This window comes from Anguilla rostrata, chromosome 18 (assembly GCF_018555375.3).
Source record: "Anguilla rostrata isolate EN2019 chromosome 18, ASM1855537v3, whole genome shotgun sequence".
NCBI classification, from domain to species: Eukaryota; Metazoa; Chordata; class Actinopteri; order Anguilliformes; family Anguillidae; genus Anguilla; species Anguilla rostrata.
In genome coordinates, this window is record NC_057950.1 from 2,686,215 (window position 1) to 2,703,047 (window position 16,833).

The 16,833-nt window shown below is 43.5% G+C and overlaps 1 protein-coding gene across 1 annotated transcript in view; it reads left to right on the forward strand.

The window, feature by feature from the left end:
* The window catches only part of LOC135244503 (AT-rich interactive domain-containing protein 5B-like), a 75,327-nt gene that overhangs the window by 48,331 nt on the left and 10,163 nt on the right, over window positions 1–16,833 (forward strand). The window contains exons 5-8 of the mRNA XM_064316834.1: window positions 1,760–1,872; window positions 4,127–4,295; window positions 6,587–6,639; window positions 8,871–8,968. Of these exons, the coding sequence (XP_064172904.1) occupies window positions 1,760–1,872; window positions 4,127–4,295; window positions 6,587–6,639; window positions 8,871–8,968 (433 nt within the window). The remainder of the gene's footprint in view (window positions 1–1,759; window positions 1,873–4,126; window positions 4,296–6,586; window positions 6,640–8,870; window positions 8,969–16,833) is intronic.

Sequence of the window (16,833 nt, forward strand, 5' to 3'; positions counted from 1 at the left end):
AAAGCTATTTTTAATTCAGTAATCAGGAAAAATTACTCACAGGCTTGCAGCACTGAGGGAGAATAAGTGGGAGTATGTATTAAGGTTGAGCGTATATTAATTTTACTGAATGCAGCCATTGCTATTTGTAAGAAAAAGACTTTTTTTTCTTTCCCTGTATCCCCTTGTGATTTCACAGGATTGTGTTCTGAGGACCAAGTAAAAGCATTTGTTTCAGTGCTGGTTCTGGAAAAAAAAAAAAGCCTTGCCGTTGCCAAGGCGATAAGATGTAGTAAATGCCTTCCTGGTGAAACTGTTGTTAATTTGGTTTGGCGTTTGGTGCTGCTGGTTGATGGATAATGCAGTAAAACGTCAAGCTGTCGCAACATATTTCAGCTCCAGTAATCACTTCGGCCTACATTTCATGAGATGTCGTTGTTTTGCTTTAAACTACGGCTGAAATATGATTTGAACAGAAAAATAAATAAAATTAAAAAGCCATTAAGCCCTGAGGACTCTGACCTGTGATTTGATTCGATTATCGTTGTACGTGGAATACCAGATCTCTCCGTTTGCCCGCTGCCACTTTATTTCTGAGTCTGTGCTTCTCTGAAGGATTTCTGTAATTCGATTCCGGAAGGCCGTTTGATGGTGCATTATTTTGAAATTTGCATTCAAACTGCCGTGTTGTGAAATCGATGTAAAAATGTACTCCCTGTAAATGCACTGCCGTGTAGCTGCTCCGTGCTCCATGTTTTATTAGGGTACTACAACAAAACAATTATACTCCAGCATCACAGTTCATGTTCTACTGCGCACGACGTGAGCTAATATCGCGGTGCAGTTACTCAGCCTGGGTAATAAACCTTGTGTCTGTGCGTGGGCTGCAGCGTTTACATCTGTCGTCTTCAGCAGTGATTTATGACCTCAGTGTGAGGTACTAAAAACCCTAAACCTGCACCGCTGACCCGTAGGCCCTCAGAAAGAGAGAAAAAATGTGTACCTGTTTCTGATTGCCTCAGGGTTTTGGCTGCCCTTCTTGGGTATTTTACCTCTGTGTTATGAGGGGGGTTTACCAAGCTGCCAGATATGGTTTATGGGCCCAGGGTGTGTGAGTATATGGTGCATTAGCCCTGGGTGTATGTGTATGCTGTATTAGCCCTGGGTGTATGTGTATGCTGTATTAGCTCTGGGTGTATGTGTATGATGTATTAGCCCTGGGTGTGTGAGTATATGCTGTATTAGCCCTGGGTGTATGCGTATGCTGTATTAGCCCTGGGTGTATGTGTATAGTGCATTAGTGCTGGGTGTGAGTATATGCTGTATTAGCCCTGGGTGTATGTGTATAGTGCATTAGTGCTGGGTGTGAGTATATGCTGTATAGCCTGGTGTATGTGTGTGATTAGCTGGTATGTGTATAGTGCATTAGTGCTGGGTGTGAGTATATGCTGTATTAGCCCTGGGTGTATGTGTATAGTGCATTAGTGCTGGGTGTGAGTATATGCTGTATTAGCCCTGGGTGTATGTGTATAGTGTATTAGCCCTGGGTGTATGTGTATAGTGCATTAGTGCTGGGTGTGAGTATATGCTGTATTAGCCCTGGGTGTATGTGTATAGTGCATTAGTGCTGGGTGTGAGTATATGCTGTATTAGCCCTGGGTGTATGTGTATAGTGCATTAGTGCTGGGTGTGAGTATATGATGTATTAGCCCTGGGTGTGTGGGTGTATGTGAGTATATGGACTGCACTGGGTGAGCTCTGCCTTGTCTCCGCTCCTCAGCCCCCAATCTGAAAGGCCGGCCCCGCAAGAAGAAACCGTCGATATCCCAGCGCAGAGACTCCCAGGGCCCCACCAAGGATGCCGCCGGCACGGAGACCGCTGCACCTGCCAAGGTAACATGCCCAGCCATAGCCCTGCTCAGCCACGCTAGCCATGCCCGCTACAGCCCTGCTAGCCATAGGTGCTCCTGTGCCGCTAGCCCATAGCCTCTGCCGCTAGCTGTAGCCCTGCTAGTGCCCTGCTAGCCCTTAGCCTGCTCTGTGCCCGCTAGCCTGCTAGCCTTGCTCTGTGCCCGCTAGCCCATTAGCCCTGCTCTGTGCCCGCTAGCCCATTAGCCTGCTCCTTGCCCGGCTAGCTCTATTAGCCCTGCTCAGTGCCCCACAAGCCCTGCTCTGTGCCCGCTAGCCCTGCTCTGTGCCCGCTAGCCCTGCTCCTTGCCCCCTAGCCCTGCTCTGTGCCCGCTAGCCCTGCTCCTTGCCCCCTAGCCCTGCTCTGTGCCCGCTAGCCCTGCTCCTTGCCCCCTAGCCCTGCTTTGTGCCTGCTCTCCAAAAGACATGCATGTCAGGTCAGGTACACTCCTGCCGTTGCCCTTGACCAAGGCACTGGCCTCAGAACTGGAGCTGGTCCCCAAATGCAGAGGATAAATTACCCCACAGGGTCAATAAAAGTGTAACTTAACTCCACATTCCAGTTCAGAAACATAAAATGCCGTCTTTCTTGGGAATGAATAATGCTCAGTTATAGTATGATGATCATGAGTATAAAATATTAATGCAATTGTTTCTTCCTCTTATTATTTCCTCCTTGATTATTTTAAACACCTCTTTACTTGTATTGGTTGTCCTTCCATTGCCAGTTTGGGGGCAGTTTATACTGGGTTTTTTCCAGTATGCATGTACAGTAGGGTAATGGCTTTCTTGGCTCAGACTCTTTAGCCTTTCCCAGGGCTGTTAGGACTGAGACAGAGCAGGGCCCTAATCTGGTGGGAGGTGTGACTCAGGGAATTTGGGGGAAATCCATGTTTCATTCAGGCTTATCTACTGCAGTACTCTGACTGAATCAATACGCTACAATGCCCTGTACTTCTCTACACTGTTAATTAGGACACACGTATCTGAATGACCAGAGCAGGTTTCATTCTGTTACACTGTTGTTGTACGTCTGTGTTAGTTTTGATATGGGTAGTTTGCGTATTTCAGGTTGTGAAGTATATGAACTGTTGGTGAAACAGTTCTGTTTGATTCTGTGTTTCCTTCTTGCCCTGTTACCTCTTTGATGGTCTGTAACAGATGAACAAACAGAAGTGTGTGGGCCAGCAGTGACACTTCCTGAGGAAGCGCAATTGTGACATCATAGTGAGTCATTATGACATAAGTCACCAGGATTCTCAGTCGGTTTATAGAGTATTATAGAGTAAAAGTTGCTTTACAAAGATATGGAGAATGTGTTTGCACCAAGCACTTATGGATGTGTTTGTCTGAATGCCATTTGCTTGTACAATTCCTCTCGTGTGCCTATTTTCTAGCATTACATGCTCTTTCCTCAAAGTTACAATTTAATTTCAAGACCCAATTACGAGTGTCTGTTAGTTCATACTCGTGAGGGAAACTGCTGATAACTTAGCCCTCGGGGGCCGGTTGGAGTGGACTCATTTAATCAAAGGGAACTGCTGAGCTGTGTGTGAACAGCGTGAGAATTAAAGAATTAAAAGGTCCAGTGCACAGTGCTCTGCCGATGTTCGGCTTTAGAAGCCTTCTGGAAGGGGGCGTGAATCGTGATTAAAATCCCATCCGCGGTGCTCAAGGACATTTTCACTGACGTACCGTACAGGGAAGTGCCCTATAAACAAACCCTTCTTTAGTTTGCACCAGCTCAAAAAAAAAAACATGGTACTTTCGGATGTATAGATCACGTCAAACAAATCTGCTCCTTATGAAACCCAAGGTAAGAATTCTCAGTTAGCAGCTCTGTAAGAAAGAATAATAGTTGGAATCTTTGAAGCCACATTTTTCCCCCTTTGCTTCCTTCCTGCCTCTGAGTCATTGTAAGTCAGTGCTATAAATTTAAAATGTATGTTCATCTGGTTTTGAGGCCTGGGTCAAATACATTTTTCACGGAAAATTTGAACAAGTTACTGATCTAAGCAAATAATCTTACGAAAGGATTTTGTTCCAAATATTGGTAAGAAAAATATTTCTTACCAATATAAGAAAAACCTTTTTTTTTTTTTTAATTGTCAGTAATCTGCAAGAATTTTCTTGGTGTCCAAGGGGTTAGAGTATTTTCTTTTGAATTGGTTTAAAATAAAATAAAAAGTTTAGCTTTTCTCCCCCCCTGAGCGTGTTTTTCGTCCGTTTTAAACTCCAGGTGAAGTCGGAGCCGAGGGCGGCTGTGCCCAAACCCAAGAGCGGCGGCTGCAAGAAGGCGCCAGCAGGGGGCGAGGGAGAGGAGCAGGCCTTCCTCGTGTCCCTGTACAAGTACATGAAGGAGAGGGGGACCCCAATCGAGAGGATACCGTACCTCGGGTTCAAACAGAGTGAGTGCAGCGTTTTCCTTCACCACATTCCAGCCTCACAAGCAGTCAGGGGTATCACTCAGGGGTATAATTCAGGGGTACCGCTCAGGTGTACTGCTCAGGGGTACCATTCGGAGGTATCACTCGGGTATAATTCAGGGGTGTCGTTCAGGAGTGCAACTCGGGGGTATTGCATAGGGGTATCATTCAGGGGTATCACCCAGGGGTATCATTCAGGGGTATTCTTCATGGGCGATTATTCATTATTCAAAAAAAGTTCTGCGAAGTCGAATTGCAGGAGTTCCACCTCAGACACCAGTCACAACAGTGCCCCCTGCTGCCCGCTAGAAGAACTGGCACAGCTGCCAGTGTGCCCGTTTCACAGATCGCCACTACAGGAGTCCGCTATTGGACAGCTGAGGCCAAGCGGTCAGGATGAGGATGTCACCCGAAAGCAGCGCGTTTGGGCGAAGTGTCTTACCGCTAGCAGATCTCCGCGCTGCCGATTCGCGAAACGATGGTGGGCCCAGAGCTGGCGCCGAAATTTGGGACTGAAGCAAAACAATTAAAAACGATAAATAATGAAAATAAATCAGCTGAAACGATCGCTTTTGAATGCATCCAAGTTCCCCCTGGTTGGATTTTCGGTATAGTGTAAATAATGATTGTAAATTCACATGACTAAGAGTTGTGTATCAGCATTTTTTGAGTTCTGGTGCCATTTCAAAGACTACTACAGTGTTTGTGTTCTTAATGCAACTGGATCACAGTACCTTAATAAGCTGAAGGAAACCATCAGCTTCATGGCAGCGATAAGCAGTAATGAAGTGCTTTATGAACTGTACAGAGGAATCATATGGTTATGCTCAAGCCATTGGTTTAATTAGTTGCTAGGTGCGCTGCTCTTTGGGAGTTAAATTAAACAGCAGTGTGTCAAACATTAGGGAAAGACTCCAGCCCATATCGGGCTCACTTCATGTTTCGTTTATTCTCAGATTGAGCTGCTTCTGGGAAAGGGTAGATAAATAGAGAAGTAGTGATACTTAATATTAAATAACACATGCACACGTATACACACACACACAAACACACATGAAAAACACACAATTGTTGTGGATACAGTATCTGTACCGTTGTTCAGCATAGCATGCAGATAAGTAGCCATGTACTGTAAAATGTAGTGTAAAATCAATGTGATGGAGTACTGCTAACTGTAATAGACTATTTGTTGTCCAAATGGGACTCATTAACACATAGAATGTTGTCATGTGTAAAAAAAAATAAAAAAAAACAGAACTGTAAAGCAAGTGACAAGAAAGGAATGCTGTAGCTATGGATGAACAGCTATTCATAGAATCTGTGGCACTTCTGAATGAGTGTGTGTGATGCCCCCCACCCCTCCAAACACACCAAACACACACACACTCACTGACACACACATACATACACACTCACTCACACACACACACACACACACACACACACAGTCATACTCACACACTCACACTCATGGGAGGTTGCAGACAGCTCTCCCCGTAGTTGCATATTGAGAGAAGTTAATTGGTCTCATTGGATCTGCGCAGATCAGACGTGTGTGTCTCTGTGATAACGCTCCCTAACAGGGGATCTGACGCGAGACTGAAATCCTAATGCTATTCACCGAGACGGAAAAAACATATCCTTCTGTTACCTCAACTGTGCACTTTCAACAGCAGCTTTCAAAAAAAAGAATAATAATGGCATCACATCTAGAGAGGCGACAAAAAATATTGTGACAAAATGTAAGGCAATGTGTGTGTGGCAATTGAATTTGGTCTGGAGTCCCTCCTTAAAATAGTTATATACTTTTATATATTATGTAGCTGAATATGTTGTGTTTCATATGTTAGGTAATTATTATATTTGACCATGAATTTCTACATTTATATTTTTATGAAATGGGAGTAATTCAGTGAGGCTGTGCATTTTAATCAGTTATGTGATCATTAACCTGCAAAATTATGAAACTGTTATGTAGTGAGTACTGTATTTCCTCATTTTGTTTCTAATAATGGTGATGTGTTTGTATGTTTGTCTGTCTTTTAACAATGTGACGTTCTACTGTTACCTGCCCAGAGGCAGCAGATGAAACTTAGCTGATAGCTCATTCTGGGACAGTCAAGTTGCTTCCCACTGACCCTGTCAAATAAATAAATACATTTATTTATTTATGGATGTGAACATTAGAGTCTGGATGTGAACATTAGAGAGGAGGAATGTGCTATATGTGTGTGATTATTCATCGACCCTAATGCTTGTTATCCCTCTAACAGTAAACCTTTGGACTATGTTTCAAGCTGCACAGAAGCTGGGAGGCTACGAGTCGGTAAGTACATTGTTAATGTTGATCTTAGTGGTCAGTAATTCCTCCCTGTGACTGTGCATCGTTTCTTACTTCGTTTTTAAAAAACTGGATCGTTCTCCGGTTTTAGGGAACGCAGTCTGATGTGCGCTCTCTAGGCGGCATTTGGATCGGACGTCGGGTTAAGTCCACATTTTTGAGAAATGAAGCAGAGCTGGCTGCAAGCGGAGAACATATGCGACTCCGTAATGAAAATTGGTAGGGTCTGTATTTTTCCCATGTTGGAGTCTCTGGAGAGGCTTTGGTTTTATAATAAGCCCGGCAGCACAATAAATAGACTCCACTTGGCAGCTTACCTGACGTGTTCCGTTACAGTATGGGAAACGTATCAAAATCACTTCAATCTAATCTGCTTGCAAATGTAAGCAACTGCTTATTAGCCGTGCGAAATTAAACAAGGGAGAGGGAAAGGCAGCCAGAGAGCAAATATTTTGAGTAAACAGGATGCTATTCACATAATTTTTCTGTCAGTTGGTTTATCCTGTAAGATAAGCCGCAGTTATGCCTTTGCACGTGGGAAGAACTGTGAATCGCATGCTGTGTGTGCCGATAAAATAAAATTAGAGATGAAATTACTGATTATGCAGCTATAAATATAATATTTCTGTTGGGAATTAGCTCCAGCCCCTTCTGCTCATCCCAGATTCAGTTAGAAGCAACTGACTTCGGTATTTGAAAATCAGTGGGCGCGGGAAGATGATGTCATCTGAAATATTTTTACGCTGCACAGAATGATGGGAATGAGTTCCTCCCAGCTTGGCCTTCCAGCATTTCTTGTCAGAAAGTAAACATAAAGCCTGCCTTCCAAATGTTAGGGATCGTGAAACCATACATCAGTGCAGACATTTTACCGCTTGACACATTTTTTAGTGTGCACTGCATTTGATTTCACGCGTTAAAAATGAAGTGCAGGTACCGCTCCTCTCCTTTCTCCTAATTCTATCAAATAAAGTGACAGGCTCCACAAATAAAACTTGCCCCATGGAATTTTCTACTACAGTATATGAGGTTGAGATTGCACTTGGCTCTTTTCGCTGGGATTTTATTGGTATAAGCTCTCCAATCGCCATCCGTATAAAACATATTTCATTTCATGTATCACTTGGCTGTTACTGTGCCAAGATTCCAGGTTTTTGGATTTATAATAAATGGCATGAATTTCTAAGGGCTCCACCGAGGACCAAAAAGCACAAGAGAAGGTGCAATACCATAGACTGGTGGATTTCCACATTAAGTGTGTGGCTCTTGAAAAGGATTTGCGTTTGACATTATTAAAATGGGGGAAGCATGCGTGAGCAAGGTGTGACCACCTCAGGCTGATCTTGGTGCAGCCATGTTACCTTATAGCCTTTCATCATGCTGAATGACTAACAGATCAGGATGTGAAGCTAACATGCTCCATTGTGGCTGTCGTTGATAATGTTATCGTTCTAATAAAAACCCAAATTACCATTTCGATCATCATCATATTGTACCATATAAACAAAATGTGAGATCGTGATCGTGGCTGAGCTTGATATGTGCAGTTTTGCTATGGTGTACCAATCTCTGCTGGTTTACCACATACTAAAACAAACATGAGCAAGTCATCGGGAAGTTTTAACGTTAACACTAGCAACCATTTCTATATTGCTATTTTTCTTAATGCCTTTTTTACATTTTGGAGTTTAGTGATATCAGTACACTGCAATAGAAAAGACAGAATTGCCTCAAGCCTAGATTCAGTATAAATGGCTATTGCTATCTTCCCTCATGGTAGCGCATGGTAGCTATTTAAACAGAAACATGGTGTACAGAACTGAAATCTCAACTTTGCCTCTGATTGAAGAACGCTGGGGGTGTTCTTCGCTGCTGAAGTCGTTCAGTGCTGCTGTTTTTGTGCATTTCAAAGTATGAAATGTACAAACAATTTGTCGACCTGCGTCACGGCTACAATCGCTGTCCAGTCGTGACGCAAACCGCTTTCCTACCAGTAATAGATTAGGATTAGTTTTTAGTCACCAAATTACCAACGTCAAAGCACTTTCAGTTCCGCCCCGCTAACAGACGTCATATCGGCCTCCGTGACCGACGTCGATTAGACGTCTCAACAAATAGCGAGGATGCGCTGGCAGAGCATTGTGGGTAAAAACGTCGTTGCCAGGCTCCGATTCGAGCTCGCCTCCCGCTAACCTCGCGCCCGTCTCTCTCCTCAGATCACCGCCCGCCGGCAGTGGAAGCACGTGTACGACGAACTCGGCGGCAATCCCGGGAGCACCAGCGCTGCCACCTGCACGCGCAGGCACTATGAGCGGTGAGGCCCAACGGGCGGGGCGTGGGGGGGGGGCACGGGGGGCGTGGGGGGTGTGGGGGCCCCAAAGCACAGGGCGCTCAACACTGACACTTCTGTCTCCAAACTCTGGAGACATTCAAAGTTTCTTTTTTTATTGTCCTGTCTGATTCACTTTAGCAATGTGTAGCTACACATTTGACTGTGATATGCGTACTTGTGTGTGTGTGTGTGTGTGTGTGTGCTTGTGTGTGCCCATATATGTGTGGAGACACATGATGACCAGGTACAGCGGAGGTGTGGGCTGTGTCTGATTGGGGGGGAGGGTGTTGGATAGAGGGGTGAGTCCGATATGGGGTGTGTCTGATGGGGGGGGGGGTGTCTGATAGGGGGTGTGTCTGACAGCGGGGTGTCTGATAGGGGGTGTGTCTGATGGGGTGTGTCTGATAGGGAGCGTATGTTTCTAAAAGGCTTCTGCTTAGACCTTAAATAATACAGTTCAGCTCTACATGGACGGACCACATACTCAATTAAAAAGAGTGGAATGTAATCTGCAAACAAGAGGTCAGCCGATGTTTTCATCTGGGTAATTGAGTTATTTAGGAAATGTTTCTGCCTGTGACTGCCTGCTTTTAAGCGTATGCGTTTGTATGCGTATGCGCAGCACAGGGTCAAGGTTGAATATTAATTTTCCTGTTGCAGAATGACATCATTGTGGTGCATTCTGCAATTTTGATCACGCTGGCTGTGCCTTCTCAACCAAAGCAGTCTCAAACTCCCAGGGCATCTTTAAAAATCTTTCTAAACAAGATATACTCCCCAACTGCGATTTCCCTCTCAACCGTACCCTTTGAGTGGTGGCTCAGTAAAAGCACTGCCAAGGAGCCCGTTTTAAAACAACCCATTTTTCATTTTTGGACCATTCGTGAACATAATGTTCTGCTTTTTTTCCCGTTATCTGTAATATATAAGTCATTTTTATAAAGAGCTTGGCTGGGGTTGTTTTCATTTGAGCTACCTTATCAGTTTTAGTTTAGGTGAGTGTCTGGTGCATTCTCCGCAGATCCTTCTCAGGGACATTAAATTACATTGCCTTGGCTGAACAGAAGATCATTTAAGTAATTGTGTTAAATGTAGGCTGCTTAAATCAGTTATGAGACCGTTATTGTCGGAAATCAATATTTAACGTCCACTACTGCCCAGGCTCCAAATAATAAATGCTTTTAATGATATTTATTTAACCAGTTCCTAAGATTAGCTGTCAGCGCAGTAACACATTGAATAAAAATTAGGTAATAAAAAAAGACATTAATAACCTTGAGAGAGACACCAGCATCCATTACCTTACATTTCACGCTGTTTTTAAAAGATTATATAGGTCAACCTCATTGATCAGTGCTGACCCTGTTATTTACTTCTCCTGCCAATTTGTGGTGAGGCTTTTGTTTCAAAAGCGTTCATTTACACAAAGCGGCCTCCCGACCTTATTATACACTTAATATATACATCTGGGAAATGCGCGTGTGCATAATTAAGTGAAAAAGATCCATGGCAACAGGGAATATGTATCACAAATAACTATTTTGAGACTCAGGGCTGTGCATTACATTGTCACAGTAACCAACGTCTACAGCCGATCCGTCTTACATATGATATTAAATCCCATACGCATCATGTATGGGTTATTAGGTTTATTCATAGCTCACATATGCAAACTGGAATGCATGCACAGCACAAAGGCTGTGTATGCAGGTATTGTATTTCTATAGAAATTTATAAAAAGCCTTGAATATAAATCCCACTTTATTGATCTTGTGTTCTCCGCGGAATTAATATTTGTTCTAAATTCAGACCGGCCAGCCTTTGGTGAATACGTCATTGAAAGAGTATTGCATGTGACAGATTTATAATGCAGGGCTTTTAAGTGTGCTTTAGTGTCTGGGCTTTGAAGCAGGGTATCTTCTTTCAAGCTGGTCCACAGCCCCCCCCCCCCCCCCCTTTATTATAGATTATTCTCAACAGTGGGCACAGCACTGTCAGAACGCTGCTTGTTTAGCAAACACGACAGGTTGAATTTGGGTTATTCATATCTCACACATTGCAAGTTTTTGCAATGAGATTGATTCAGAATTAGCATTGTTTCGATTGCAACAAGAGGAAAAACCCAGTGGAACCATGGGCTATTCAGATCTCATGCGTGATGGTATTATTCAAATAATTGGGACTGAAATATCCAGAGGCAATGGATTCATTGGCCAAATGTACGTGGATTTCCAAAATCTCATCCAAAATTATGGTAATTGGTATGGTGTTGGTCCGCACTTTGCTGCTAAAACAACCTCCACTCTTCTGGGAAGGCTTTATGCTAGATGTTGGAACATTGCTGCAGGGATTTGCATCCATTCAGCCAGAAGAGCATTAGTGAGGTCAGACACTGATTGGGCGATTAGGCCTGGCTCGCAGTTGGCTTACCCAATTGATCCCAGAGGTGTTGGATGGGGTCGAGGTGAGGGCTCTGTGCAGGTCAGTCAAGTTCTTCTACATTGTTTGTGACAAAACCATTCATATATGGACCTTGCTGTTTGCCTGGGGGCATTGTCATACGGAAATGGTATAGGGCCTTCCCAAAACTGTTGGGGAAGCACAGAATCACCTAGAATGTGATTGTATGCTGTAGCATAGATTTGCCTTCACTGGAACCAAGGGGCCTAGCTCAAACCATGAAAAACAGCCCCAGACCAAGGGGTGTCCAGATGCTGTTGGTCATATAGTGTATTTATAATAGTAGAGGTTAGTGTCGTGTTGTTCCTTTGTTTGTGTTCAAATCAGAACACTAAATCAGAAGCTCTGAAGCCGGATCCGTGCTGTGTCTAATTACCTAATCTTCCTAATCTGCATCTGAATGTCTCAGCTTCGTTTCTACTGATGAACCGTCGTCGCGTTCGCTAGAGGAGAAAACCACGGCCGACGGATGGTTGTGCTGTTCTGTGATGTCGATGTCGACGGAAACGTGAGACGTGTTCTCTGTGATACACTGCTGATCGCACCGAGGAACTCTATATAGTCAGCCTATATAGTCAGTCACATCTCACCTCTAAAATCATTCCGTTCAACTTCAAATTCAACTTCCAAAACTGCCACAAATAAGATTCAACTTTACCCTCTTCCAGATTATTATTTTTTTGTGCTCTTTCATTTTTATGGATTTAAAATTTATTTATTGGTGTGGGGTTTTCAAACAAAGCTGTTTTTATTTCAAATAGTTTTTTTTAAAGTATTGATGTACTGTAATAATCACATAAGGGCTGATTTATGATTTAATGGACTTTGGAAAGTCTGGAGAGAAAAATAGGTCAGTGTTTGTACTCCATAGTGGAAAATGTTGAGTGAGGAGCTCGGGCAGCAAGGTACAACATTTTTTTTTGTGCGTCTTCAACATAGTCATTTAAATGTCTTTATAAATCAGCAGGCCAGTTCCAGTAGCACAGCAAGCAGAACACTCCAGAGAACACAATGCTGGAATTCTCCTATCTGGCTCTGTTATTCAAGAGATTTAATGATTATGGCCCATGTTCATAAGTTAATGGACTTCAGCTGTCTGGAGAGGGTGAGGACATGTCGGGTCAAAAGCCAGGCCAAACTAAAAAGTTGCGTTTGTCTTTCTCAACGGTCCCTTACCAAACATGGGGAAGTTCACAGCAGGAAGACAAGGTCGGAGGGCTAAGACAGAAGAGATGTGTGCACACCCTGTCTTCTTTTCTCAGTGTGGCCTTAAAACCAGTTACTTAGCGATCACAAGCCCAGTTTAATCATACCTTTTCCAGTGGCGGCACTAAAACTCTTGTTATTGTTTTTCCTCTTTAAACTGGTCCCAGGTACCTCGCTTGTTTCGCGTCCTCCATCCATCAAACTTCAATAACTGGCTTCCAGTTGTTTGCTTAGCATTTATAATTGAGTAGCAAACACGTTCAGGCCTACCTTGTGCTGTAGCCCTGCGTTCATATTACAACAACCCATGAGTAAATGACACCTTTAGAGGGCTATATTTAACAAACCACGTATTACGGTAAATACTTACCCTGGATTCAACGCTGTAACAGGGTAAAACACACCATCTGTACAGTTCCTCTGAGGTCATTTTCAGTGGTCACTTAAATTTGGAAAATTATTACCATGCCAAGCAAGTTTAATGGGATAGATCTGTTCTCAATTCATGAGAAGGTTTTACAATGAGACTCATGTAGAAATAGCATTGTTTTGATTTCAGAGGAAAAAACTACCTTTCTACACTAAAAATGAATATATTGCAATATATTGAAAATGTTTTGGACTTTAAAATTTTTTTTTATATAGCTATTAACATAATTCACAGAAGTCTAACTTAATATATATCCAGTATATACCTGAAAGCAGACAATACTTTGTATAGTTGTATTTGTCAAATAACCGTAAAGTATAGCACCATATGGAACTGTATTAGTAAAAGCTTAAAAGACTGTTGGGTGTCACAAACCAGAATGTCCCAGGCCTCTTAACAACAGAACAAGCACAAGAGCTTCATTTATGGCTATTTCTTCCCCCTTTGAATTCTAGATCAGGTTAAATAATTCCTCCATGTGAGAGTGAAGCCAGATACTAAAACTTTTAGATGCTTATTTAAGGCACTTATGTGTCCATAACGGTGGCATTCATTATAGCTATTTATTTGGACCCCGACATTAATGACCTAATTTACATATTACTGCAGTTTATGCTGCTAGCTGGCTGCTTGTATCAATCAATACAACTTAATTGTGATTAAATCGAAAGAAAGACTTGTAAAGTGCAATGTTGGAACTACTCTCAAAAGTTGAGGAACAACTTCGTTGTAACTAATCTAGTTCCTGGAGATCTACTGTAGGTTTTCACTCCAACCCTAACAAAGCACACTTCATTAAACAGCTAGAGCAGGGCTGCCCAACCCTGTTCCGAGAGATCTACAATCCTGTAGGTTTTCACTCCAACCCCAACAAAGCACACCTCATTCAACAGCTAGAGATCTTGTTCAGCTGCCAATTAGTATAGTCAGGTGTGCCAAATTAGGGTTGAAATGTAAACCTACAGGATGGTAGATCTCCAGGAACAGGGTTGGTTACCACTGAGTACTGGGAAGATTCAGCTGTCAGGGTAGAGCTTTTAAAGACAAACAGCCTTTTAAAATGTGTCAGAAGTAACAGAAGTGTCTTCAAATTATATTCTACATCAGATATAATATAATTAGCACCATAAGCACTTGATTGTCTTGATGTCAGTCTTGGGTCTCAGGTTATCAGTAGTAATTAAGAGCAATCACACACCTGGTGCCAATTCAGTTTGCGCTGGTTAAAATCAGGTGTGTGGGGAAGGTTTTGGAGACTTCTATCTTATAAAAAGGAGCATGATGGGATATGTTCTTGTTTGAGTGAAGCCTGAGTTTTCCAGCAAGTGGTGTTAGGTTCTGTGTGTGTGTTTTCATTATTTCTTTTTTTTAATTATTATTAAAGAGAAAACACCTGCACTCAAGCTATTTTCAGACTACAGCCAATAATGGCTCAATTATGATTTTTTTATTTTCTCCCTCATGCGATGCTGTTCACTGCAGCTGGTTTGAGGAACCCTGAACAGCGGAGAACTGCATGAGAGTTGCGACTCTTTTCAGTTTTGATTTGTGCTACAGAACGTGTGTGTGTGAAGCTGAATCTCGCACGTAGCCATGCGACTTGCGTGCGTGCAGCCGGTGTGTGGCTGTTGGGTCCCCCCGCCAACCACAGGTGCACAACTTTTTGATTCACTCCATACAGCAGGTTAAAGGTCCAGGCAGCTGGACTCACACTGTGGTTGTATTCCCCAGAAGTGACAGTTGATTGTCTTCAGTTTCATGGACCTTTAATGTCACAGTAATTCTGCATTGGCAGCGCATGGTCAGTCTAAAAGAATCAAATCCATGTGACAAATAGAAAGTGAACAACAAGTCTTGCAGCCGGAGCATTACCTTACCCACCATATTGAGTGAATTGAATGCTAAGTAAGGGGTAGCTCTGTCTATGGGCTCCTTCTGATAAGGTTTTATTGAATCTAGCTGAGTCGAGCCAATATGTTATCAGAGCTGTATAATAGAACCTCTAACTGAAATGGTTTTTTTGTCATTGGCACTCATTAATAGACATAAAATTCTCTCGCATGTAGACTAGAATTTGAAAGTTACCTTTTTGTCAAATTGATTTCTTGAATTTGCACAATGGCATTGTTGTGTAAATGGCATGGTAAGCAGATTACATTGGACAGAAACACAGTAAACATCACTCCACTTTTTTAATTTTCTCCATCATGGAATAGTGTGCCCTCTAATGATCGATAAAAGGAGTTGCATCAAAAGGATATAACATATAACAATTTTGCAATTTTGTCATTATTTCATAGAAATATAAATTCATACAATGCCATTCTTACTGGCATGTATTGTGCACTGGCTTACATGGTGTGATAATCCATGTTATGTACATGTGTGCGCTTGCCCTCAGAGACACACTGGGGAAGGTCAGGGTAGCAGAAGGTTTGTGCAAACCGCAGCCATGTTTATTTTTTTCCACCTCTGTATGGTGAAGCCCGCGCTCCCCACTTCCTGTTCCTGACCCTCCCTCCAACGGTTCAAGTCTGTCGTTGCTCACCTCCTGTGAGCAAGAAAGTTCCATTTTACCCCCAGCTGGGCCTGGCTTCCTACACACGCACTCACACTCATACACACACACACACTCACACACACACGCGCGCACACACGCGCACACACGCGCACACACGCATGCACACTCACACTCTACACACACACACACACACACACGCGCACACACACGCGTGCACACACACACACACACGTGCACACACGCATGCACACTCACACTCATACACACACACACACACGCGCGCACACACACGCGTGCACACACACACACGCGCGCGCACACAGTGCAAACGGTGGCTGCGCAGGATGTTGCAAAAACGGCACGTTTATAATCGCACCGTCCAAGCGTGGCTTTCGGAACGGAACGTCACACGCCTCAGTCGCTCCCTTTAAAACGAGAGCGGCCGTTCGCAGCGCATCGTATTCTCTCACCCCGTGGTACTGCGTTAGCACGTGTGCAGCGCCCGTACCGGTACTTCATTCCTACCTGTGTACCGGTGGCTGTCTGCACTATGATGCTCAGTCCGCTCACAGCGCTGCGTGTCCCAGGGGGAGGGACAGCGTGACTCAGAACCACGGGTCAGAGCCGAACACAGCGAGCGCCTTCGTGCGATTACGTTCCTCAAGAGACGTTATGTAAGGACTCTGCGTTTGGAATGGTCCTTATTCAAATGGCCGTTATGCAAGATGGGGATTCGAAGCTTGCAGGACAGTGGACACTGCAGATGAATCTCATTACCCTTGCCCAAACAGTGGCACCCCTCTAGTGGACACTTGGGGTATCACAAAGGCAGTGTGTTGGCCAAGTTGGCTCACAGCCAGCCCTTGAAGTATTGGAAACTTCACCCACTTGTGAAGTTTACAACAGTAGGCAAAGAATACGGTAATGAGCTGTGTGTTGAGGCAATCTCGATCTTTTCCAGAGTCATTTTGGTGCCTGGGTTGGTCTGCTCTTCCTCAACATGTGGCGTAAGCCACACCCACTTTTCTTAGAGAACAAAAAAAAAAGAAACAAAGTGTGGATTTCCAAGGAACCTTGACTGAAAGGGATTTCTAAAGCGATCAATCAGTATGTCAGACAGTCAATTAATCAGTGGTACCCATTTACACAATGAATTGTGATTTCCCAATGAATCAAGTACACAGTTGAAGACGTTCTCTGGAAAACCCAACTGGGAAACATTTCAGGACA